General features: G+C 39.5%; 2 protein-coding genes across 10 annotated transcripts in view; one reads left to right on the forward strand and one right to left on the reverse strand.

Annotated features, from left to right (window-relative positions):
- Nucleotides 1-2,146: 2,146 nt before the first annotated feature.
- Nucleotides 2,147-8,603, forward strand: prrt1b (proline rich transmembrane protein 1B). Its single transcript, XM_066712793.1, has 4 exons — nt 2,147-2,512; nt 4,363-4,793; nt 5,184-5,312; nt 6,493-8,603. The coding sequence occupies exons 1-4, from the start codon at nt 2,503-2,505 to the stop codon at nt 6,640-6,642; spliced, it is 720 nt and encodes a 239-aa protein (XP_066568890.1). The 5' UTR covers nt 2,147-2,502; the 3' UTR covers nt 6,643-8,603.
- A 918-nt stretch (nt 8,604-9,521) lies between these two features.
- Nucleotides 9,522-27,860, reverse strand: part of LOC136758451 (endophilin-B2) — a 64,585-nt gene continuing 46,246 nt past the window's right edge. For 2 of the 9 annotated variants that reach the window (XM_066712822.1, XM_066712821.1), the window contains 7 exons: nt 25,864-25,926; nt 18,778-18,801; nt 15,546-15,635; nt 14,643-14,743; nt 13,982-13,996; nt 13,270-13,501; nt 9,522-11,887 (listed from right to left, as the gene is read on the reverse strand). In XM_066712822.1, coding sequence (XP_066568919.1) covers nt 11,780-11,887; nt 13,270-13,501; nt 13,982-13,996; nt 14,643-14,743; nt 15,546-15,635; nt 18,778-18,801; nt 25,864-25,926 — 633 coding nt within the window. In that variant the 3' untranslated portion in view covers nt 9,522-11,779. The remainder of the gene's footprint in view (nt 11,888-13,269; nt 13,502-13,981; nt 13,997-14,642; nt 14,744-15,545; nt 15,636-18,777; nt 18,802-25,863; nt 25,927-27,860) is intronic. The other 7 variants (XM_066712827.1, XM_066712826.1, XM_066712825.1 and 4 more) reach the window with 4 other exon arrangements.

Consider the following 27,860-nt stretch of genomic DNA (forward strand, 5'->3'; position numbering starts at 1 on the left):
GTTAATGTATTATATTTTAGATGCAGTACTAAAGTTAGTGTAGGTGTTGATAATAAAATAATGTTTATTTGTTAGCAGACCCAGGGTGAAATACATTGTTTCAAAGCATTACAAATACAATAAGTGCAAACTTCAATAAGCATATATCCTAGTGCAAATGTGCTAAAAGAAGTGCAAAATATAATAAGAGGTGCATCTGTGGTGTGTGCAAAAGGGTATGGCAGGCATAAGTACAGAAGTAGATAAGCACTAAAATACATAAGAAATCATGAGCACAAGGAAGCAGATCACATTCCTGTCTAGGGACAAGAAACTCTCAGTTAGGGAAGCTGACAGGGTAACAGGGTTTCAGTGACCCTGGGTCGGCTGCAGTAGAAGACAACAGGGCTGTCACAGAAGCAGTAGTGAATCTTGATCCCTCTGTCCCTCTGTAAACTGTTTTTAACTAATGATTGATGACGTGTGTTTGCAGAGAGCTCCAGGGCCATGGTGTGTATTGCTCAAGCTGAGGTGGAGATCACAATGTCTTGATTAACATAATTCCAAGACTACTGCTTCTGCTCAACACCTTCCCAACACAGCAGGGACGGGGCCTGTTTGGTATTTCGTCTCTGAATCCAATTTCACACCTGAGCTGGAGGAGAAGCTTGAAGTGTCAAGATTACCATCATTGACTCTGCAGCAGCCTGAAAAGTCTAAGTAAAGAATATCATATGAATATTGTTTGTGAGATCCTGAAACAAAGCACCTATGGCTCATCATGCTAATCTGCTTCCCACGCTGTGTGAATTCTTCTGTTAAACCCCTCCAGGCCAAATGAGCTTCTAGTCTAGTATTGGCTCCATATTTAATGTGTCCATAACAGTGATCGAAGTTCTAACTTGTGTGACTTATGGCAATTGAAACCAGTGCTGGAACACTACACCATTCACACATAAATCAGTTTTATTTTTTATTTGCCAGAATACAGTTACCAGACAGCAATTTCCTCCGATCTGAATGCTATTTGGCTCTGGTAATTTGAAGATGCAGTAAAACATCCTTATACAAACAAAATGTTTCCATTGTCTACACTGATTGGAGACATTGGAGTATCATTTACAATCGTCCCTTGTAACTAGTTTCAGTTGTTCCAAACGTTGTGCTTTCAGTGACAAATCGAATGGCTGAATTACAGCAGCAGTGTTATACAGACAGGTCCTTACCATTCTTGTCCAGAGGGACATTACTGCATTTTTCAGGGACTAGGTCCTTATCCAGGCTCTGTTACCACCTGGGATCTTCTTTGAAAGTGCCTGAAGGTATCACAGTTACAATTACATTGCAGCCCTACACACTTGCAGGTGGACAGAAAAGGAAATTAAATAAATATTTGCCTCATTTATTAGTATCATTATGCTTTTATTCCATGTTTTCAGATATAATTATGGCGGAAGTAGCTGCTGTTCAATGCACATGAGACTTAATTGACCCCTGTGCCTTTTACAGAGCAGTAAGGCAAGCCCATCTGGACAAAAATGGTAGGGACTGTTTGGCCTCCGCAGCTGCATGAATGAACCTGGCCTGTAAACGGAGCCCGTGAAGATTTAAACCTATTGTTTTTCATGGAGTTTTAAACCGAAGTTTGGTAGGAAGATGGGCCTCATCTCACTACTGACTACCACCTTATCCAAGATAAGTATCCATCAACAAAGAGACTTTCCCAGCATTCATTGCTTTTAATTCCTCCTCCACCACAAAAAAATGCCCTTGCATCAGCCCCTTGGCTCACTCCACTTAGTGGGGTTTTTTCCAATGACCTCGTCCTCATGGCCAGGTCATCGTTCCCTTAGTGAAGCGAGTTCAGGCCAAAACAAACTATTTACATTCTACATACGTCTATTGGAGTTGTCTGAACTCCTGCAATGTACTTTGGAGCTTCTATAACACTATTTTGATACATGAAGACTACACCTATATTCCTAAAAAAGGAACATGCAGAATATATTCTGGTTCTCATAATAAATCTGACAACAATTGATTTTTTTATTACAGTGCAACAATTAATTCATGAAGTGGTTTACACAAGCGTCCTTTCAGTTTATAAAGTTCTCTAATCAGCGCACACCATACACCCATTGCTCCAGCCCAGAAACAGATTAACCCCAGTGGCCCTGCCTCTGTACCAGCCTCCCCTCTCTCTAGGCAGTCCTGGGGGAAGCTGGCACTACCAGACAGTGCCTGGATCCCTATCACTTCACGTCCTGTCAACTTGCACAGCCAAACGCACACAACCTTGTCAATTATTAATCAAATTTGATACTGCTCCCTGAAAGGAAACAACACCACGGGGTGCTTGCATTTCAGAGTGCCTGGCTTTTGCACAGCCACCCTTTCCCTTTCTCTTGCTTTTGCATTAAACTCCAGTCTAGTGGTGGCGAGTCTTGATAGACTCCTTCGAAATGATTGCCTGACCCCCAGACACAGTGTTCCTGCCGTGGGTGTTCCTGCTCGTACTTCCCAATGGAGTCAGGTAATCGGCACTTTTCTTTTGACACTCTTCATATTTGATCAAGCAGATTCATTCTACTACCTACTGTAGTGGGAGCTCCGCAATACATAACCTTGAAATATGTTTTTGTTTTAAATAAAACTTCACATGGTATTTCTGTCTGCTGAGACCACTAGATAGCTTTAAATTGTACAATATCAGGTGTTTGTGAGTTGAGGGGGTTGAGCATCCAAATTAACATTTGTTGAAAAGTATGGAAATATAGTTCACCAATGTCACTTTCAGGTACTTGTGTACAGTAAGCATATGCAGGTGACTGCCAGGTTTTCTGTACCTTGTCATTGACGATCCTATGGTGTTTGTAGACATCATAATCTTTAGAGGTAAGATAATATAATATAATAATATAATACTTGTTCGCATTTCCTACTGCCCTTTGCTCCAAAGTGAAGTCATTTCAAATTAAAACAGCAGAAAGGATCAACGTTGTTATGACATAAATAACCCGTATTGTAGTTGTTAACTATTGAATACATACACTTCCATTATGGAATTCAGGAAACTCTTTGTTAGAATTGAAATGATTATCTTCCCCCACGTTTATGAGCATATATGTCCTAAGCTTTTACTGCCCCAGACTTCTGCTGAAAACAATCAAATAACACACAGGCAGTTTCTGTCCAAAACACACACAAGAGAGCACAGTGCCCTTGAAAAGCAGGTGCAGGTGCAATATTCATTAGAACTGTTGTATTCTGGTGTTTTAGTGGCAGTCATATTGGAAACAGTCCTTGGGTACATGAGATTCAATGGACCCTGACAACTGTATCACTGAGGGAAAAGTGATACGCAACACTATTTAAATAAATGAGGGAAATGATTTATAGGCCGCTAACTCAAATATTCCAAATGACATTTAGGAAATTACAGACCAATCAGTCTCACCTGTAAAATGTTGGAAAAAATTATTAGACAGAAAATAGAGGAGCATCTTAATGAAAACCATATTCTTAGGGATAGTCAACATGGGTTTAGACAAGGCAGATCATGTCTTACTAATCTATTAGAGTTTTTTGAACATGCAACTGCAGCGGTAGATCATGTGAAAGCATATGATATGATATACTTAGATTTTCAGAAAGCTTTTGATAAGGTTCCACATCAAAGACTGATCCTCAAATTGGAAGCTGTAGGCATTCAGGGTAATGTAAGTAGATGGATTATGAACTGGTTGATGTCTAGGAAACAGAGGGTGTCGATTAGAGGAGTTGCTTCTAACTGGGTACTAGGGCCTTAATCTGGACTCTGGGATAGTTAGCAAACTTGTCAAATTTCCAGATGATACTAAAATAGGTGGTTCAGCAGGTACAATCTCGGCAGTACAGGCTATTCAAAGGGACTTAGATAATATTCAGTTGTGGCCGACACCTGGCAGATGAAATTCAATGTGGACAAGTGCAAGGTATTACATGCAGGTAACAGAAATGTCCACTATAATTACACTATGGGAGGAATAGAACTGGATGAAGTAACGCATGAGAAAGACCTAGGAGTCTATGTGGACTCCTCACTTTCTCCATCCAAACAATGTGGGGAAGCAATAAAAAAGGCAAACGGGGTGTTAGGGACACAAATGGAAATTAGGCTTCAAGGCGTTCAAGACAGAAATCAGGAGACACTTCTTCACACAGAGAGGCGTCACAATCTGGAACAATCTCCCCAGTGATGTGGTTGAAGCTGAAAATTTGGGAACATTTAAAATCAGATTGGATAGGATCCTTTGATCACTTAGTTATTAATGGACACCAAACGAGCATAATGGGGACAATCACTCGGTCTCTCTCTCTTTTTCTATGTGTTCCACTGGGCAGGCCAGGGCCCAGCAATCCCAGCAATCCAGCCACAAGACCTGGAGACATCTGTTATAAGGCAGGTAACACAGGACTCTCTGGGACCTGGTGGGCCTTCCCCTACAGCACTCCCCGAGGGGCCGTTGCCACCTGAGAGCAGGCCCACCCCAACAGCCCAGGGAGCCATTCCCCCGGAGGTCGGGGCTCAGACCTCGCAGTCCTCGATCTTAACAGCAGGAGGTTGGCAGGAGCCCCCGGCTGCCTCACTGAACGAAAACCTGGGACAGCCTCCACCTTACTACCCACCTGACCCAAAGCTGGTCTACCTGCTGTACCCATCCTCTCCACCACCATTCACAGGACAGATGCCCGTGGTGTGCCAGCCTGGACCTGGCGAGCCCAGCTTGTATCAGCCGCAGTTCATGCCGTCAAATAGCTACCCCTATACTATAGTAAGCACCTGGCTTTATATTAAAGGAGGGAGGGTGGTTTATTATCTTCAATCGCTGTGTGGAGTTGGGACTTCTCAACAGAAGTAGACTGTGCTCTCACTCTCAAATATCTGAGGAGAAGGTCAAGGTTCTCTGGTCATTCCCAGAGAGAGTCATCACAGGTTGAACTTTGGAAAATTATGTTATGCTGTCAAACTGATTCCTGCTTAAAGGAAGTTGATACGAGAGAGACTAATGAACCATGTAGGCTGGCAATGATACTTTTGTTGGACTTTTAAATTCAGGGTTTTAAATCTGGGTGGCTGATAATAAAACAGTTATAACATCCTACTGGACTGGCCTGGCTAAGATCACGGCAGGAGCTCTGAGCAACTCTTGTCTGTGTTGCAGTACATGAACAACGTGCCGGGGGGGCCCGAACACAGACAGGTACCCAAGGACTACCTGGTGGAGTCGCTGCTGGTCACGATCTTCTGCTGCCTCATGAGCGGCCTCATCGCGGTCATGTACTCCTATGAGGTAAGAAAAACAGCAATATGGTGGGAGTGTGGTACGTTTGTTCCCCTACCAAGAGACTTTTCACAGGTCTTTCTTAAGTTATGGAGATGTCTCCCCTAGATGTGGAAGGACCCCCTGGTCAGAGGGCTTATCTTTTAGCATAGTGTAATGTCACGTGATCAGGGGCTCAAAGTTCTCCCTGAGATGGCGGTTGCAATCCAAGTGGGTCTGACCACAAATGAAAGAACAAACAAACAAAAATACAACTAACACTTAAACCCTGAGGTGATGCAGTACCTTTGACGCAGTGCATTGCATCTTTGGATTGGCCTTGATGTGTGCCAGGTACCATCATCACAAGACAGTGGGTGAGAACACTAACCTATTTCTTATCAAAAGCATTTTCCAGCCTACAAAAAAAAATGCTTAGCACATAGTTGTTTTAACTGAAACTATAGATTTACCATTATAGAACTTTCTACAAAATCCATTTATAGCACATATTTTATTTTATTTTAAATTGCGTAGTATTCTTGTTTGGTTTTAGCAGTTTGCACACTTCTACAGTATAAACAAGTTACTAGATCGCTTTAGATTTTTTTGTTCAGTTTGCAAAAATCTGTACAGCAGAATTTGAATACAAATTGTATAATTCATATGATTTGTGGGTGACAGAATAGTACCTGACCTGATTATGGATAGAAGTGGTTTATGGTGATGTGTCATATCATTGTTAGGTTTGTTTCTATTGTATCGTTATGGAGCAATTTAAGCTGAGAGTAAGAGTTTATAATAGTTATATTGTGTAATAAGCAATGTATATAAAATTAATAGATGATGGGTAAATCATGCATCTAATCCATTACAATCACATTCAAGATGTTCTAATCATCAACTAAGTTGAAGTTTTTTTTATGTTCTGTCTCTGAACATCAAAACACAAACGCACTGAACTTAAGAACACATTACACCCACACTTCAATTTTAAGGACACACAACAAATTTGTATTGATGTGTCATGAAAGCTATTGCACATTTATTCCATGGGGGGTCAAATAGGAGGGCAAAGTAAGGTCATGCAGGGGCAAATCCCCCCCCCCACCAAGGGTCAGACACTAACCTAATTGTAGTGTTGCTGAAATAATGCACTGGAGGTCCAGGTTGTGATGTCACAGTCACTGCTGTCACTGCTGTTTTGCAGACCCGCTCTGCCCTGGGCCGAGGGGACCTGATGGATGCCCAGCGCTCCTCCCAGAAGGCCCGCTCCATGGTGCTGTTCAGCCTGCTGTTCGGGGTGTTCGTGTCAGTGAGTTGGGTCATCTACGTGGTGGTGGCCCTGTACGGTATCTGACAGAGAGCACACGTGTCCCTGTAAGTGGCACAGAGCGCCGACCTTCCCATCGCACCCACCCTACTGCAGCCGACTGGCCGGCCTGGTGTCTTGGCTGCTTATCTCTTTAAATGCAGAATGTGAAGCCTCATTAATCAAAAAATATAAATCCTGTCAATATTCAATGATTTACAATTATTCTAATGAAAGATGTACTATTTTGCACTTAAGAATCCAACCGTGGATCAGCTCCTCAGGTAGCCGCTGTTCGTCTGATGACTATCTCCTCGGCACGGTCAGATTGTTGACATAACATCTTTATCTTTATCTGAACATGTTGCTAACAGAGCTGCTCCAGACTTCTTTTGTCTTTTTACAAGATCATTTTATCTTTCCAAAACAATCCTAGACATAAAATCTGCTCTTACACATTCACGCTGCATTCCTTGGTGTTGACATGTTAATATGGCTTCTGCGTTTGAAGGGCTACCGCAACATGACTAAGCTCAATAAATCGCACAAAGCCTCATCGATCAAACAAGACAATCGATTAACAACATTCCTACATCAAAATACAACACAATGGAGTTATGGGAGATCGAGTGTCAGGGGTTATTTAACATTCGTTTAGGCCTATTTAAGTCCTTCCACCTCATCCTTTCAATTCCAAAATTAACTGCTAAAAGTTGGGATTGATACACCTTATAAGCTATTGGAGAACTCCAAAAATCCTCTCATCTCCTGTGTCTCTATTTACTATTCCCATGTGTAGTTAAAGATTGTTATCTTTGAGAGAGAGAGAGAGAGTGCTGCATAAAGCACTTCATAAAATCAAAAACCAAAGGAATTCAAGATAAATTACTTTTTAATTTCACAGATTGGATAATCATGACCTTTAATTATGAATACATTTGCATGGAAAACAAGATTTAAGATTTGCACTGTGTGCCTGGGCTACAAATTGTTTAACAGAATGCAGAGGATAAGAAATTGATTTCCAAGGCATCTTACCAGTTCTGTAATGCCTTTCAATCCATTAGCCATCCTGAAATATTCAAGACTAAGTGAATCTTCGCAAGGTCACAAGGCCAGGGTTTTCAGCTACTTTGCTGCTGCAGGGAAATCACATCAGATTTGATCATCAGCAAAGTCCAGGGGAACGGTATGAGGCAGAACGGGCTGTACAGCAAATGGGAAAACACTTCATGTCTGGATCTTTTCCAGCAGTATCTTCTGGCCAGAGTTGGGGCAAATAGGACAGCTTTAAAGCTGGTTTCACAGATTAGCACCAATCTTGGCACTACCCTTACCTAAAATAGCATTGGGTAGTCCATGACCAGTGTTAATCTGTCTGTGAACCCAAAAAACCCAGTATAGAAAACTGAAATGAAAGGATAACAATGACAAGGTTTACCTGCTTCGAATTCAGCTTTAAGTGTAGTTTGTCAGGATGACATTTCTGAAAATACTTCTCCGTCCTGCTCCGGTCTTTTGTTCCAGCCAGGCTTCCTGCATTGGTCTGATTAGCTGATAACTAGAAGCCTGTGACCCTTACACATTTGGAATGCGTGACTACATACAATACTTGATAAATGCGCTGCAAGTCAAGTCCTTGCCGATGATATTTGCCCTGCGTCTGTTGCCTCGGTTTGTGATGTATGATTTAGAAGGCAGCAAATGAAAATGAGGTTTAATGGGACCTAATAGTGTAATGTAAACCACATATGGCAGAATCTTATTCTTCATTTAAGTAAATGTGATTATAATATTCACTTCAACTTCTTATTTTTTTCTATGCTTTTCATTAACATTGAACAAGGATAGCGCTTGAAAAAGAAATTAAGTAATGATAGATCATTTTATATTGTATGCTTTGCCTTCCAGATGCTTGATTGTACAATAAAGAAATGGAACATTATATTCTATTCTCAAAGCTGGGACTGTAAATAAAATTTTAAAGTAATAAATATTCATCCTCTTTCCCCGTTTGCTCCTTTGTTCTTTCAACTGTGTAGTTTCAACCGGTCAACATCAAAACCCTTTCACACTGGGTGAACCATTTACATTTGGAAACATCTAAAAAGCTTTCCACTGCCACAGAAAAGCCTCCTTCTGGGTTTAAGGTCACGTTAAAGAATGCAGAGACTGGCAAGTGAAAAGTTCTACCAGTTCTTAAATTAGACTGTGGTGTTAATTAAAATAAGCCACTGTTTGCAGAATAGTCCCTGAGTGGGGAAGAGCAGGAGGTAATTCCTGTGGAGGCCGAAGGCTCTCTGTGCTCTGGTCGGGAGGGACAGACAGCTCGGCTAGACACGTCTAATAGCCCCACACAGACCAACACAAGGACAGTCAATATTATACTGTACCTTTAAATGATCTCAAACTCAATTCCTGGAGGGCTGTGTGTACACTGGTTTGAGTCCTCAATTACTTACTTTGTTCAATTCATTTTTGAATTTGACCTATTTCAAAAATATATTGTGAGGTATTTTACAGTTGATGGTCTAAAAGTGCATTTGATTCAAGGTACAGTTGCTTATAAAATATCCCAGGGCCTGGATAGGTGTTTAAATACATCTAGCTAATTAAACAATTAGACCAATTAAGTCTGTTGGAATGAAAACCAGCATACACACGGCCCTCCAGGGATTGAGTCTGAGACCACTGCATTAAAGACAGCACACAAAAAACCCTGAATACACCAAAGAGAAGAATACTTTTTCCAGTATTTTGGCTTGGAACAGGCTTTCTTTTTTGAGGTGAAAATATTTCAGTATGGATCTGGAGCTTACCTGGATTCATTTTCTCTACAATCAAAGTAAAACTAAACATTGAAATGTCAGAGGTCATAATTTAAGATTTCAGTCACAAGTACACAAAATAAAACCGACCAAACCACGTCCCAATAAAGCTATCCTTTATTATCTTAGTTTCATTCATTCACTAGCTTTGATACAGGAACAGGCAATAAATACACTCAAAGAACAGAAAAGAAAACTTAGTGAGACAAATCCGAACAGAAACTAGAGAAGCAGGATTAATACAGAAACGCTGGACCAGCACAGAAGCAGACCTCTTCAGCTGTCCATCTGAGCAGTCTGCCAGGCCCAGCCTTCACAGAGAACAAGTCGGGATTCACACAGGCACAAGTCATTTAGTGAAAACATTTTACACAAGAACGAGTGGACAAAGAATGAAGGAGATATACTGTAAAGCTATCAGGAGTTACAAACCGATAGTAGGCCCAGACAGTCCTCTGACCAACAGCCAGTAAATCACATCCTGTGACATTCGCTTCCGTAAGGAAACGGACGCAGAGGCTATGAGCACAACCACGGAGACCATGTCTTACAGGTGCACAAAAAAAGAGAAAGACAGTTCATACAGCTTTATAGACCAGACCTTCATGTGTTAAAAAAACAAATCAATACAACAATAAAATAGAAAACAAATACATTTTTATAATGGGTAAACGGTTTTATTCAGTGTTTCTTTATATTATTTAGTTTTTCACACACGGGATTAGACACGGGAACACTCACAAAAGAAAAAAAAACCCAACAACAACGAAGGAAACGTGGAATGTATGAAAACAGCAGACAGCTGAAAATACTGCACTAGGCCACAACAAAGCGAAGAAATACACATGTATATATACACCAGAGTCTTATATAAAGGTCATGGGTTTGTTTACTCAGACTCTACTTTCTGCAGTTAAATAAAAATGGAAAATTAACTTATAGATGCTTACATTCTTACGCAAGGTTTAAGTCCAAGTGTTTCTTGCTGTATAGCTGTTTTTTTATTTTAATTGTGTAATCCCTATGGGCCTGGCTTTTCTTAGGGGTTTGATGTGAAGTGTTTTTTCTGTAAAGCCACTACTTTGTTGATTTTACCTTAAGCTTTCATGTTATAACCCAGTTGGATCGATATCCAGAGAGAATAGCTTGTCTTTGTTGTTCAGTTTTTCTTTTTTTGAAACAAACAAAAACTGTTTCAGAACATCAACATGAACACACAGCTTTATGCTCGTCAAATAATTATATGCACATAATTAAGTCCTGGATTCAATAAAATGAACAGATTTTAAAAGCCAATTCCAAACTATCCCAAGCCAACCTCTGCCTTGTTGCCATCAGCCATGTGTGTTGGTTACAGGGTGTGTGTGATGGCTAAGACAATTTGTCCTTATTGAAACCTCTGTGAAGAAACTTTTGACCACAGACGTTTTAGTTACAATTGGACAGGTAGTCTTTCAAGTAGCAGGAATTAATTTTCAAGAGACTTAGCTATTATATCATTTAAAAGAAAAATAATCTTATTGTGCTCGATTTTTAGTCTTACATTGTTCAGGAAAAATATATATATATACACATACATATACATATACGTATACATATACATTATATATATATATATATATATATACACACACATACATATACATATATAACATTAAAACTATAATGTTTTCCTTCATTTCTGGGGAACTGGTCGTTTTGGAATATTAAATATTGAACTGCATCAGTTGATCGATGATAAACCCCTGGATTCTGAAGAAGTGAATAAATAACAAATAAACAATAAAAGATCACATCAAATGCTCTTTCCTATGGATGAGAATCTGAGAGGGCCATGGCAACTGGGATGCAGACCGTGTCGTCTTTGATCGGCATCAATGCAAAACAGCCGATTAGTAACAGCTCTATTGGAGACAGTTTAGATAGGAAAACTCAGTTTTGGTCACTCCATCGTACAGATCTCTGCGTCAGAGTAGTGAGTGGGGGGGCCCATCTGAAAGACCTGCGTTTGGTCTGAAGTAATCACGCTATTCACAGCATTCGCCCCAAAGAGGGTCAAGTCTAAACTGAAAATACACACAAAGCCTGGGTGAGCATCTAATCGTTCAAAAGGAAATGACAAGCAGCTGCATTTATCTGAGCTCAGGTAACTCTGCAGAATAGAACAATGCATTTAGGTTTGTTAACTTTTAAAAGACGGAGAACCGGGAGGCGCCGAGTTCCCCCTCTGCTATCGGGGCGCCACCCAAACTGTCACTCTGAGCTGACCAGAGAACTGTAAATTGCAGGGATGTTTTTATTTTTGACTGCCTAATTTTCATAACCTGTCCGTCCATCCGTCCGTGGGTCTGTCCCCTTTAGCTCAGCAGCTCCAGATAAGTAACGGGTACTTTCCCTTTTTGGTTTCCTCGCTCTCCAATCAGCCAGTCAGGATCCATCCCTGGTACAGTGTACACCGTGATCAGCTGAACATGGAAAACAAAATCAGACAGCAAGCACATTAATCGGCTTAGCACTGAGTCATAACTCCCTGCCCGAGATCAGAGCATTTGCACTGATCAAGAGAGGTCAGAAATAATAAATAATAATAACACACACCGGGTCACCTCTCTAGGTCGACAAATTGGTAAACCATGATTCCCTTTGACCATATTATATATATCTATAACATCTATAAGATGAGATCTTAAAATAAATGAAAGGATCCTGGAACCAACCAAAGGCGAGTAGGGTGCAGGGGGCGAGATCTGGACTGGAAATCATTACTGCTCCCTCTGGTGGCAAATCCTCACACGGTCAACATAAGAATGGAGAAATATTGGCCCATTTGCCTCATAGTAATAATTTATTGATCCCAGGATCACAAGGATTAAATCTAGTGGTTTCTTGAAGCATCCTAGGGTGTCAGCTTCAACAACTGAGGATGTGTAACTTGTTCCAGACTCCCATAACCCTCTGTGTAAATAAATGCCTTGTTTTCACTCTAAAAAGCGCTGCCAGATCCCATTTGTGTCCTGCACTCTGTTAGCTAATCACTTACTGAGACCCTTGTGAAAAGTACATTGAATTGCTTCCCCTGAACCTCCTACCTTTCCTTTAGCCATTGTGTCTGTCTGTCTGTCTCAGATCAGCACTGATCTGCCCACCTCTGGTTTTGGTATTTTGGTAAATTGAAAATATACATCATCTTGATAACTTTAAAGTCTGCATGTAAAAAAACAAACCCAGTACAACAGCAACAATAAAAATAGTTTGTATTCTTGATTCCACATTTTATACGACTTCTATTGTGCCCTGATGTCGGATGAGTCTTTGCCAAGTGCTTTGAGTTGCCACTCACTTTTTAAAGGAGGGTGATGTCATGGAACAATATATTAACTGCCTCTGACAGATTGGATTGTTTTTCCAAAGGTGAAAAAAACTTGTCTTCAATACAATGGGACATTCCAAAGCAAAAGAATAGAAAAAGCCATAGCATCATTATTTTGCAAAACTGTAACAAAACAAAAAAAAGAGTACAAAACTGTCTAATAAGAGGAAAAATATGAACACGAATGTGGATATACAGGAGAGCTGGGGGCAGACGGCCAGAGAGGATAAAACTGTTCCAGACAGGCACTGGAGGAACCCCCTAAATCTCAGTTTTATTACTCCGTTACAAACACAGAGAGAGAGAGGAAGGGCCCCAATACATACACATAAAAACTACAAACAAGTTGCGTAGCTACAGCAGGGGAAGAGAGGACAAATTTAAAGTGTTGATTTTCATGGTGAGCAGTGAAAAATGATGCTCTGGGGCTTTCCAGAGAGATAGGCCCCCCGGGGAGACACCCAGGACGGCACTCACCTCGTCCGCCAATAAGGAGAGCTCACTGGTGTCAGCCGCGTCATAGTCATACAAGACTTTGGCCTTGCGGGTGCCGGTGGCTGGCGGCTGGACCTCCTCGATCTTCAGGGTGTCGGGCTCCAGGGAGTTGGCGCCCGTGCCGCCGGGGGTGGGGATCACTGGGAGGGTGGCAGCAGCAGAAGGAGAGGCCGGGGCCCCGGTGTTGGTGTTGACACCGAAGGTATTGGGGAACCTGACGGACACGGACAGGAACACGAGATGAATGCTTTCTGTTAAAACCTTCACCAAAAGATTCTTCACAAGCCCAAGAATATCTGAGCAAAGTGAGAAGACGAGATTCCCTCTGCATGGGAATCAGTGATGGGCGCTATTACAGAGCTGGGGTGTCTGGATCAGTCATGGGCAAGAACATCTTTTCTCTCATCAAACAGTCCAACTGACTAGGGCGATCTTAACACATGTCTACAGATTTCAACTATATTTAAAGGGATTTCTTATACTTTTGAGTGGAATAAACACTCTCAGATCTGTGGATATATCTTTTTCTTTCTTAAGGAATCTTGTTTTTTGAAGATGAGGTTATATCCAAGTCAAAGGTGGATTAGAATGAATGAATCAAGGACTAAACCGAAAAACACAGAATTGTAAGAAAAGGCCGGTATATAAAGCGCAACACATTTAACTTCCCAGAGGCAGAAAAAACTCCACTTACGATTCTCCATTAGCACTGGAAGCACAAAGAGAAGGAAGAGAGCAGGTTGAATAAACATTTGAAGAAATATATTATGAAATCCGCAGTCAATCTATTTGCATCATTAGGCATTGTGCTAATGGCATGTCTGTAATGTCATGTTTTTCTTTTTACAACAATGTTCTCTAAAACCAAATTATGAATCTAATCTTACACAACATTCTTTTAATTCTGCACATGAACAAATGTGCTCTGAAAAGGAAACCATGTGCAATCACAGATCTTTTTTAGGGTTTTAGTTACAGTACTTCATAAAATCCCATAGCAGGGGGCAGCTACAGGGGCCGATCCCAGGGGGTCCACAAGACGCCCTACCCCCCCTTGCCCAACCCATCATATGTAAATATGAATAAATTTCTGATTATTCATGACAGATAACGACTCTTCCAATTAAAGTCTAATATGGCGTCTGCTGTACAAAAGACCATGCAAGGGCAGTTTTTATCTATTCCGCCAATTACATTTAATAGCCTTGTAAGATAGATTTACCTTATAAGGTACATCTAAACAGCTCGAGTATCCGATTCCTCCTGGTTGTGTTTTGACCACATACCACGTTGACGACACCCGAGGACAAACCTGCCTCGGCCACTTTTGATTGGGAATCGACAGCTGAACTCACCTGCCCAGCTGTTTCTGTAGGTCCTGCATGTACTGATGGCATTGGGCATAGTAGGTGGCCTGGGCTTCCACAAACTCATGCAGACAGCGCAAGTGGTGCACCTGAGAGAGAGAGAGACAGAAAGACAGAGAGAGAGAGAGAGAGAGAGAGAGATCACAATCCATTCGGACTGCAGGTCACGTTGTTTACTACAGAGCTGTACCAGACAAAACTATAGGAGGAGAGGAAATTAATTATTCAGTAAAATTTTGCTTTTTAACAGATTACGGAGATGCATCTGGAGTGTAATATTACGACTTATTACTTTACGTGACAGGATAATATAGGGAATACATTTTTTTTGTTTTAAACAATAAAGTAAGTTCCTTTATTATCCATTGTCACCAGGGCAATATCCATCATAATTAAAACTGGGTTTGCAAAAGGAAAAGGGCAGAAAGCTTTTAAATAAATTAGCCATTTCAAAACCAGTTGATCATTGAACAGTGCAGTGTTTAGTCCAGGATCAAATTCATTCCTTTAGAGCTCTGGAAATCTCTAGACAACAATACAGTCCCTCATATGTATCAGGAAGAAGCCGATACTTTCTACTCCGTATTAATCTCAGGAGTACGGCTTATAGTACTGGGCCGAGCAGTGCCAGGAATAATGGCTGTAATAAACAAACATCAGGCTCGGTCTAGTAAACAATCTGCTTGAACCAAAACTGATTATTGAGCCCTACATGGTTCTTCACAAACTCAGGACAGAGGTTCCCTCACTGGTGGTCTGAGGTTCAGCACAGTTCGGAACTGCAAACCTGGGACGGCCGTATTGTTTGTGCGTCCAAGCTGGAGCAACACTACTGCATTGCCCGTATGGACTGAGCACTGCCGATTCCCAATCACGCCTCACGTCACCTACGTGTGTGCTGCTGATACCCTCCAGCAGTAGCCGTGTCACTTCTGCCTGGCGGTCGAACTCCGTTTGCGCAACGCGTAGCTCGTGCTCCGCCTGCAAGACAGCAACAGAGACGGCGTGACAACAGGGACTACAGACACGGGTGCACAGGCATGTTCACAGGGGAGGCAGAGCAGGAATGGGCTCATATACAATGACCAACAGCAAAAGTCTGAACCAGGAAGCTGCTTCGGAAAGATTTCCGATACTGAATATAAAAGATGAAAGCTAAGAAATCAAATTAAAACTGTAGCTTCTGACAAAACCCTATACTTCGGTATTGTAGTCTATATTTACTGTAATAAAAGAACAATGTACATGTTTAATGTCTGTCCAAAAACAAATGCTGGACCCATCACACAGACATTTTATATTTGACCAGTTTATATTAGACCTACAGTCATTTTAAAATGGTAAAACCAATTTAAAGCACTTATTAACACCCTAAAATGTAATTTAAATGTTAGTGTCTTTAAGCTCTAACCACAAACTGCATTATATATATTGGCCTCCAAGTATATTCATACCCTTGATAAGTTGTAACAATTTGTTCTCTCAAATGAATCAAACTATGAAAAAATATTAAGTTACAACATGGCACAGAGCAGCAGTCAATTCAAATTATAAACTCCATGTTTTCCCCAAAACACAAAAATCACATTTATTCAGATCAGTATTTTGTGCATCCTCCTTCAACTCCGATGACATGGAGAAGGCGCTTCCTGTAGTCTTTTAGGAGGCTTTAGGAGGCTCTTCTCAGGAGGGCTCTTTGACCACTCCTTCAGGCCGAGATTTTCCAGCTCCCTCAGGTTTCTTGGTTTTTGCTTGTGCTCTGCTCTTCTGAGCTCTGGAGATTGCAATGGCCAATTGGAAAACATTGACTGTGTTCACTTCACAAAAAACAGAAAGAATACTGACATGCATCTCCGTAAAGCTAAATTGTGGTTTCTTCTGACCATAAAACACAGTGCCAAGTCTCACTAAGATTCATACCCCTCCTTTTTGTGTCATGCTGTCAGAAGAAGCTTCTTCCTCGCAACTCTACCATTAACACCACATTCATACAGCCGACGTCAAATGCTACTTTTTGAGACATTATATCCTGATGATGTGGAGATCTCCAGCCACTGCCCTTGGTTTTGACTTTGCCTCCTGATCCACATAGTGCACATATTTCCTTTCATCTTCTTTCTGGTAAGATTGACTGTTCCTGTAGTCTTGAACTTGATGATCGATACTGGTAGGTTCAGCTTTTGTCAAATGTTTATTTCTTTACCCAGCTTGTGGAGGTCAATGACCCTTTGCCTACAATTCAGACAGCACTGACTTGAACAGGAGGATGAATGGCACTAATGCATCTGTGTGAAACTGCTTTCATACCCTGTAGAAACAGGTGAACTATGGAAGCTTTTATAAAATTTCCAGAAACTTCCTATTAACTTCCAGACAACAGAAAGTGTTATACTTGCAGGATATGATTTTGAGAGACCTGTAGGTGTGAATAAAAGTGATTTTTGGAAAACCATGCGATTGTTAGTATTAAAATGTTACATAATTTCATTTATATGAAGAAAAATAATTGATTCGACAGCTGCATTTTGTGGTTAAATCTTATTACAGTTTATCAAGTGTATGAATATACACAGAAGCCACAGTACATATAAATGTTTTAAATAAACCTTTAACCAATTTTGGTTCTGAAGACTGAGAATCTTTCCAGTTAAGATGTGTAATGAATCTGTAAATTTTGCTTCGTCAAACATACTAGTTTCATATAATACCCCTTTCTTTATTTACTTTTACATTTGGAAAAATAAAAAGTATAGTCTAATATCTGCATACAAATAAAACATTGCGAGAAATGTATGCATAGATTTATCATGCATGTTCTTTGATTATTGATTGTTGGCATGCAGTGCACTTTCAACCACACAAACACAATGATTTCAATAAGACTTGATTTGAATTAATTTAAAGATTTGTAATTTAAAACTGAAACCTATAAAACCTTGTATTAAGAAAATGTTTTCCAATATTTGAACAATATGGTTTCCACCAATGATTTCTTAAAATATTTTTTCATATAAACATCCACATCTCCGTTAACAAATACGAAATGCAATAGATTATGATTTACTACCAAGAATTATCAGATCACTAAAACTGTGAATGTTACTAAACACAAACAGAAAGTAACACACGCATTGAAATGGCATTTATTGTAACTTCAGGATTTGAAGATATTGTTCTCTACCATTGGGTAGCACTTTGTTCCCGAAAATATTATAACCCTTGTATTTGCTTTTAAAGAAAGTCTTATTTCTTGAATAAACTGTACAAGAGATAATAGATGCTGTTTTCTGAAAGCAATACAAATAAAAGCTAATACTACTAATTACTACCTAAAGTTGCCCTTATTTTAAGTTCATTGCACTGAGCCTATGTTGTCACTGCTATCCACTTTCTATACCAGGCCTGCGGTGATTTAGAAACCGGTAAACATGCAGACTCTCTGGCAGAGCTGGAGAGAGACAGCTCTAACTGAACTGTTAACATTGAGCAGAACTTCACTGTGGTAAAGACCCTAAAACAATCCTCATGGGGTTGGGGTGCCAAGCAAGGCCTGCTTTGCATGCTATAGCCTCTTGAGCTGTCATGTGACCAAATTTCAGAGGTCGAGGCCCTGTGACTTTGATTTGGCCTGGTCTAAAGACAGCTGTGGCTGTGAGGTCCAGTAGAAATCCCCGCAGCCCTGCTTTAATTAGACCATCACATTCCCTTGGGATAGTGGATGCAGATAAGAGAAGTGTGCATCTCGTTTCTAAATATTGCAAGTCACTTTAGCCCTGACTTTGCCTTTGACTGAAATAGTCAGAATTAAACCTCCCACGACATTAGAAGCACAGCTCCCAGACTAAACAAAACTCTGAATAATAGTAAATTTGCTTTGTCATTGTTTTACGTTCTATGGAGCAAATTATGCACATTGTATTAGACATAATACAGAGAACATACAGAGAACAGAAAGTTTATAATCATGAATATTCTGATGGTCTTGCCCTATTTTTGATTAAAATAAACAAGCAAACAAAACTCTGCCCCCCCACCACCCCAGCCCCCCACCTCACACAGTCCCAATAAGATATCATTATAATCAGTCGTTATGATTATGATGATGCGTCTCAGAAATACTCACTTTGTCCACCTCCTCACTCCAGAGCTGCAAAGCCACACAGCAACAAGAGAAGTGATGAGTGCTGGGATATTGTACCAGTTCAGTCATGATGACAGCACAACGGGGACACATTAAAGCAGCAGTTCCTCATCCCAGTCCTGGAGACCCATTACCAACCGGGGCTTTGGCATTTTCCAACTTTTCCCCCTTTCCCCAAATTCCCAAATTAATTTTGAGTTCATGTGGAAAGGCATAAAGCCTAATTCCTACAATGTATTATAGCTCAAGAATACCTGAGCCCGGGATAGTAGTCTACAGGAGTGGAATTAGGAAACACTGTTACAGCAAAAGGAGCTGACAATTATCAGAGTCTCTCTCCTTAGAACTGCAGTCTCAATTTATTTCTCTCTAAATTAAACCAGCTGGGCATGAGGCTCCAATTTGCACAGACTGAAATGTCATTCATCTGCAGATGAGATGCATCCTGCTGGTCCCTTGTCATTTAAGCGCGGACCTTTCTCCACTGAGTGGGGGGGCACACAGAAATCTGCAGCTGCCAGTGTATAATTTGTTTTATACATGACGATAAAAAATATATAATTCCTCAAATCTACACTTTTTGGGGGGATAAGACAAATGTTCTAATACCCAAATTATACTAAAAACCCACTGTTATTGGGAAAGGAAAGCCTGTGGATTCTAGACAAACCTAACATCATCCATTTTGTGTTATTGTTTTAAGATCTTCACTGCAAATTAATTCATCTCAGCTCTGTGTACCCAGGTTACCAATCATTGATTGACCCGTTATTTCTCTTTCAAGAGGAACAACACAGTTCCATCCACGAATACTGTCAACAAGCACATACTGACAGTCAGTGGAGGAATCGGCTGCAGTATTTCAGAGAGAGACCCGTGAAGCACATTAACACACATGCTTAGAGTAACAAAGATGGGAAGAAGAGAAAACATATTGATGCTGTAGAACAGAGTTACACATGATACCTTGAGTCAATGCTCTCTTTGTGAGTGACATAAATACCTGTGCTGGATTTTAAATAGCACTAAAGGGTGAAGGGGTAAGAGATGGCATAAACTCATTCAAAGATATTGATTGTACAAATGCAATGTTTTCAGCTTAGCTGGCAAATTACATTTATTTTACGGTCACCTCTGTTGGAAAATAAAGTAATTGTTCATCCTAAAATGTACGGTTTACTATACTGCTGCCTCTACCACTGATACAGGTCTTGATACATTATTTGTATTTATATTGTATAATCTTCTGCCTTTCATTCCCCCACAGAGCTATCTCCTGTCTAATGGAAGATCGTCAATGGGTCTTTCCCAAGGTACTGCACCGAAAGTACAAATCTGAATTTGAGAGTGAGAGAGACACTATAATTATCATTAACTAAATGCTGTGGTTAGCTAGGGGAGACACTTCTGCAGTTATTTCATGAGGAAATGGCAGCAGCAAATTGCAGTAAAATTACAAGGCGTTCTAAAGAGTCACAATCAAGACAGACTAGCACGGTCCTTTTCAAATAATCGTATATTCAAGTGTGTATATATTAAAAAAGAAAGGAACTTGGATCTGGGTATGGAAATCCCTAAGTGTGCATTCCACATTTTTTAAATTATGTAAAAGCTAATTAACACACCCATGTCTCATTTCATATTTCATGTATATATTATATCTCTTGATCATCAGCCTTTAAATTGATCCACTGCTGGACGAAGCCTCTCTAAGATGTCTCCATTTGTGTCAATGTACAGATCTTTTCCAGATCACACCCAGCCAAGCTTCTATATACTTCTTCCCATCATTTATGTGTTGGTGGTCTTGCTCATTTTAAGTCTCTTGGGATCCATTCAATAGCTTCCTTTGTCCATCTTTGGTCTGTTCTTCTAGCAATGTGTCCGGCCAATTGCCATTTTAACATTCACTCTTTCAATGATGTCACAATTTTTCCATGCTTTTCTGTATTGTTTGCAGTTTCTGTATCTTTTTTGAATCTAGTGAACAGCTTTCAGAACCAGTAAGTGAGCACTGGTAGAATTAATTGATTAAATAATTTTCTCTTCAAGCAAATGGTAGAGTTCTTGCATAACTTTTCACAAAACCAGTCAGGATTAAACAAATCTAAGATAAATGGAACAACGCAACCGTCATCCTGCTTCACATGAAAGGCAACAAAGAATACCTGAACTATAGGCCCATTAGCCTAAATCCCATCATATACAAATTATTTACAAAAGTATTAACACATCGCCTTCAAGACACACTGGACTTCACCCCAACCAAGAGAACAAGCTGTATTCAGAAGTGGATATAATATGATGGATCATATTCAAGTAATCTGAGAAGCATTAGAAAGATATAGAGAATATGAGCTTCTACTGTGCCTGAACTTTATCAGCTCCAAAATGTTCAGTCATCAGTGCTTGAAGAAGTCAAAACATTAAGGAAACCTACATATCTTATCAAATATATCTACAATAATGCTACATCTACAATCAGTCTCCACCAAGACACTGGCAAGATCTGCAAAGGAGTATGTCTAGGAGGCAATCTCTCCCAAACACTTGAAGTGCTGAAGACATTGGACCAAAAAGGAATCAAAGATAAACAGCTTATTTGAACAATTCATGATTTGCCAATGACATTGTCATCTTTGCAAAAACACCTGCAACTTCAAAATTCAAGACCTCTTGGATGCAAGTAAGAAAACCGGACTCGGAATAAACCAAAGTAACATTCAATAGCTTTGTGAAAGCTAAGAAAAGTCGATCAAACAATACATTAAGATGTTAACAGTTATGTCTACTTTGGAAAAGAAACCATACAGATGGAGATCTTATGGAAGAAATCAAAGAACAGTGAAAATGGGATGGAGTACATTTGGAAGAAATGGCACACTATTGAGAGGAAATCTACCCATTAAGAGAGAAGTGTATATATAAATATTGTATGTGTGTGTATATACACTCACCTAAAGGATTATTAGGAACACCATACTAATACTGTGTTTGACACCCTTTCGCCTTCAGAACTGCCTTAATTCTACGTGGCATTGATTCAACAAGGTGCTGAAAGCATTCTTTAGAAATGTTGGCCCATACTGATAGGATAGCATCTTGCAGTTGATGGAGATTTGTGGGATGCACATCCAGGGCACGAAGCTCCCGTTCCACCACATCCCAAAGATGCTCTATTGGGTTGAGATCTGATGACTGTGGGGGCCAGTTTAGTACAGTGAACTCATTGTCATGTTCAAGAAACCAATTTGAAATGATTCGACCTTTGTGACATGGTGCATTATCCTGCTGGAAGTAGCCATCAGAGGATGGGTACATGGTGGTCATAAAGGGATGGACATGGTCAGAAACAATGCTCAGGTAGGCCGTGGCATTTAAACGATGCCCAATTGGCACTAAGGGGCCTAAAGTGTGCCAAGAAAACATCCCCCACACCATTACACCACCACCACCAGCCTGCACAGTGGTAACAAGGCATGATGGATCCATGTTCTCATTCTGTTTACGCCAAATTCTGACTCTACCATCTGAATGTCTCAACAGAAATCGAGACTCATCAGACCAGGCAACATTTTTCCAGTCTTCAACTGTCCAATTTTGGGGAGCTTGTGCAAATTGTAGCCTCTTTTTCCTATTTGTAGTGGAGATGAGTGGTACCCGGTGGGGTCTTCTGCTGTTGTAGCCCATCCGCCTCAAGGTTGTACGTGTTGTGGCTTCACAAATGCTTTGCTGCATACCTCGGTTGTAACGAGTGCTTATTTCAGTCAAAGTTGCTCTTCTATCAGCTTGAATCAGTTGGCCCATTCTCCTCTGACCTCTAGCATCAACAAGGCATTTTCGCCCACAGGACTGCCGCATACTGGATGTTTTTCCCTTTTCACACCATTCTTTGTAAACCCTAGAAATGGTTGTGCGTGAAAATCCCAGTAACTGAGCAGATTGTGAAATACTCAGACCGGCCCGTCTGGCACCAACAACCATGCCACGCTCAAAATTGCTTAAATCACCTTTCTTTCCCATTCAGACATTCAGTTTGGAGTTCAGGAGATTGTCTTGACCAGGACCACACCCCTAAATGCATTGAAGCAACTGCCATGTGATTGGTTGGTTAGATAATTGCATTAATGAGAAATTGAACAGGTGTTCCTAATAATCCTTTAGGTGAGTGTATAAAACTTAACTGTCGGTTTATGGAAGGCAGTAGAACCTATGAAACCTGTTCCTTGTTGGGATGATCTTGAACTACCTTCTTACAAACGACCTCCCAGTGTGCCAGCTTCAACTCTTACTTCCTGATCATGAAACAGCTTGTAATATTGGTCTATATGCAATGACGTATACATTGCATAAAACCCGATACTGCATAGGCATTAGGCAGGAATATAATATTATATACTGTGATAGTCATATGGATACTGACGGTACAGTATTTAAACCAATTGCTTCAGGTTATGCAAACATTCTGGAGCCAAGATCCAATATGTGACGTAGAAGAGAAAAACACTTTATTTGAATTGTTGGGGCTGGACTTTTACCAAAAGTAATATTGCTAGTCTCTTATTTTTGCTGCATCAATCACTGTTATTGATTTTCTAATGGCAAGAGGCACTCTTAAGAGTCTGGTGGTATATATTTGTCACTGTAATTTAGTTAAAGCATAATTGAACATGACTAAGGCCTGATATTTTCAGAGGACAGCGAGTTCTGTACTACACACATTTTCCTTTTGGTCAGGTTTACTGTGAGAAATATTGTATCTGTAAAACTGGTGTTTCTGAGATGGAAGATACTGTAGTGCAAAAAGTTCTGGATTAAGATCAATTCTGGCAGCACAGCCTGCATTAATTAGACTGTTTTTATACTCCTCCACACAAGGTCACTTAAATATTTCAATTTTTTTTTAATTATGGTACAGAAAATTATCACTAGGACAAAACAGATTAAGATGAAATATTATCAATATCTAATTCATTCAATGTCATTTCTGAATAAAACAAAATATTCATATATACTTATATATATTAAAAATCCTTATCAAATAAATGTGATATAAAAATAGAGAAAAAGTCTCAATAAGTAATAAAATTGAGTCTATGTGTGCATGTGTGTGAGTGTTTGTAGTGTAAATATGAATCTGAATGTTAGTTACGTTTAACCCGATTACATCAATCAAAGAAGAAACCAAAAGACACTCGCCAAGAACACGTCTGAATTACAATAAGCAATAGGACACCACCCGGTAGCACAATATGTTTTCTGTTCTTTAAATCTGAGATACTTTAAAAAAGCACAAGAGATAGAAACAGTAACTCAGAAAAGAAATCTTTAAGTGTGTATTTTTTCCTTTTTTTAGAATATCATCCTTCAACCAACATTTAAAAATCCACCTTGCCCTATGCTAAGCAGTTTGTATGTATAGAGAAAGATCATGTCTTTTTCATATTTACACTATAATCTAATTAAAATATGCAAAATAATGCTGCTTTATTTAATCTGGTGCACCACTTAATTACATGGCTGAATCAGTAAGATTGAGCCGAATGACAATAAATGAAGTATAAATAAAAAATGTGCACATGCGTAACTCAGTCCTGAACTTTAAGGTCCTGCACAAACAACTGTGCAACAGTGCATTAGCATCTAAACATTAGCATGCAAAAATGTCTGTAAACATTGACAGAACTATACAATTTCAACCTGGCTCTAAAAATTCAACTGCAGCCAACACTATTCTATGTACACTCATTTTCACTTACTACTTATTACTCATTTGTTTTTTGGCATAACTGAAATGGCTAGATGTAAAGCAAAGCGTAACCAGTCTTCTGTCTGTTGTGAAATGAGTTATACATGACTTCATCACACCGGGCATAAAACCATATCATGCTCAGCAATATTCTACAGAAGGGTTATATTTTAGCCATTTTAAATGTTGGTAAAATGATCATTATATACCCATATTTATTGTCAATAGCATGATTTTTTTACACACTTAAAAGATAGAACCTAAATAAGACAAGAAAATAATCTGTTGTCAGGAAAAGATAAGAGTTTGTTTAGTAGAGTTTTGGTGAAACTATTAAAATCAGGAAGAAAGGAAACAAATCAAAATGGCATTTCATACCCTTTCCTACTGCACAGTATAATCTGTTTAAAATGCCCAGTTCAATTCAGAATACAGATGCAGGCTAAAAAGCCAAACAATACATTTTTCCCCCAGTCGTGTCTGTCACTGGGTGGCCAGAAGGAACAGTTATATTTTCTCTTAATTGGAAGGTATTAATGCAAAGGAAAGGATAGTGGTGCTCAATTTCACACTCTGCACTTAGTGTTATCATCTAGTTGCAAGGTGTAAAAAATGAAATGTAATAATTATGGTCTCACACTGGGGCAATGCTAGGTCTGTTGTTATTGGTTTGAATTAGCTACCGCCAACAACAGCAGCTTCCCCAATGAGATCCCACAAACCACAGCAGGTTCTCAGGCAGCGCTTTCAACAGTTCTGCAGAGTAAAGGAGAGCCATCTCGACCAGAGGTTGCAATGGTGACAGAAGGTGTTACAGTGAATGAGAACTTGGACAAGGATTCGTCTGGGAGTTTAATATTTTGCCATGTTGCAGAACACGGAGAGAAAGTTTAAATTTGAAGAAACTGGCTCTTCCTCGCTCTCTGACAGTGTTGAAAGAGCATCCTGATTCACAGCAGATGTTTGTATTGCTGTGTGAGGTGGCACTGGTGTGCAGGTGTGTGTAGTTATGTGCTGGCATCACTGTGTGTCCATGTTTTTTAGGGACTAGTAGCAAATTGTCTCATCAGCTCGGATGTATTATTATTTTTAATATTACTGATGACACACTGTTCTAGAGTCATTTTCAGGTACATTTACTAAGCATACCTCAGACAGTTAAAAACCCCAACAGAAAGGGACGCAGTGTTTTTGGTTGTATGTTACTCTAGTGCAGCTTGGACTGTTAACATGATGGCAGTTTGGGTGTATATGACAGCTGGAGTGCGTGTGTGCGAGAATGAGAATGGGTGGCTGTGCACGTTTGCTGGATGCCTTACCGCAGATGCACTGGCAGACAGAACGTAATTACGAGGCCTAGTCTCCTGAAAATCTGGCATGGCCTACAGGCGGGAACAGAGCGCACACACAAGTCATGCATCAACACAAACAAATTCAGAAAGGAGTCAATGAAGACAACCTTATCACTGCTGGGGGGGAGATGAGTCAGCCACCAAAATCACAGTATTTCTCCCCCCGTTTCTAACCTTTAACTTAGCTTTAACCTTATTGTGGATGTTTCAGGGAGTGTTAGATACGCAACAGTTTCAGACAGTTTTTAAATCCCTCCTCCAAGATCAGGAACAAAAAGAATATATAGTTGTGTTCAGTTAGCAACAACACTGAAAATGTAGCAAGAAGATATCACTAATTATTTGATCTATGGGGTCACACAAAAATCCACAGTATTACACTACATTTAAATGAGTTTTTGGTTATTTTGGTAAGTATCGTACAGGCTGCAGAATAACAAATCCCATTTATAACGACTACAATTACCTGACAGAAAAAAACTATTCTATAGTAATATTACAATTATTACTATTATTAATAATTATAAACACGGACACTGCAATATATAGTTTATAATCATATTAAATACAGCTATACAACCACTTTTAAACTTTGAGCTTATATTATGTTTGCTATAACTTTATTATATCCAACAATCCAAAATTTTGAATGCAAAATTACATACACGTTGTTTTTGCTGAATACAGAATTATTTTTCCACTAATATGAAATTCAAATATATTTTCTTTGTTCTAATATTGAAATACCTTTAGTTTTTTTTTTTTAGCAATACCTGCACAAATGTACAACAGTGTCCATTGAAGTTTCAGTTTAATAAATGTCCGTCAGCATAGTTTAAATTTAGTGACTTCTGTAATTAGATAATATAGTTAGATAATATAATTACACAACTTAATAGTTTAGTTATAGTTTTGTCCTCAGTACAAGTTTATTAAAACACCAAGACAAATACTAATAAGTAATACATTCATGTACATATTATATACACGCAAACATATATATGCACACATACATGTGTGTGTGTGTGTGTAAATAAAAGGAATGTATAATTGTTTTTCTTGGTTTCTCAAACTAGGTTAATTTAACAGATATTGATGACAGCCCATTATTATTTTTTTACAATAATTATAAATATTTTTAATTTCATTTTTTGTTTTCTTTATAAAGTGTCATGAAACAATCATAGATGGGAGATGCTTCTGAAGGGATGTTCACTAATTTCAGAGCAGCTGTAGCACACTTTCCTTACAGTACATTTTATCGGTCCTGATCTGGGCTGGAAGTAAAATAAATGGTCAAATTATCTCCTTTGATAGTTCATTTCAGTCCCTCACTGCAACACTGAATCGATGGGAAGGAAATTAGGAAAAGAATGACCAAGTGAACATAGAACAGAAACCCCTTTTCTGCATTTTGAAATAACAACTACACTTAAATTACAGACCTGGCAGTGCTGCCATTAAGACACAAAAAACACACCTAACAAAAATGAGTGTGAACCTATCACCCCCAACTCCTTAAAACACACAGTAGAAACTGTTTAATAAGCACATGCAAGTATGAAGTTCATGCCGTGAGCTTCTCCAAAGCAATTAAACAGTGACAGAATTGCACAACCTTAGGAGAAAACCCTGTTCTCCTGAGAATTAACTGTTGAATGCACACAAAAGTTGTTGTCCTCTATAGTGGTGAAATGAGGTCCATTTCCCTCTTCACCACTAGAGGATGATCATTCAGACGGTCAAACTGTATCTCACATTGCACTGTTCCCTGGGGTATGAAGATGAAGAAAAATTTAACTACATTACTGAATGAGAATGGCCTCCACATGTATTCATACCCTTGATAAATTGACAAATAAATGATGTAAAAACAGAAATGCATGTATGCAAACTCCCCCTCCACCCCCTCTCTCAAATAAACACATTATATATATATATATATATATATATATATATATATT

Source organism: Amia ocellicauda, chromosome 9, assembly GCF_036373705.1.
Source record: "Amia ocellicauda isolate fAmiCal2 chromosome 9, fAmiCal2.hap1, whole genome shotgun sequence".
In the NCBI taxonomy this organism is placed as follows: Eukaryota; Metazoa; Chordata; class Actinopteri; order Amiiformes; family Amiidae; genus Amia; species Amia ocellicauda.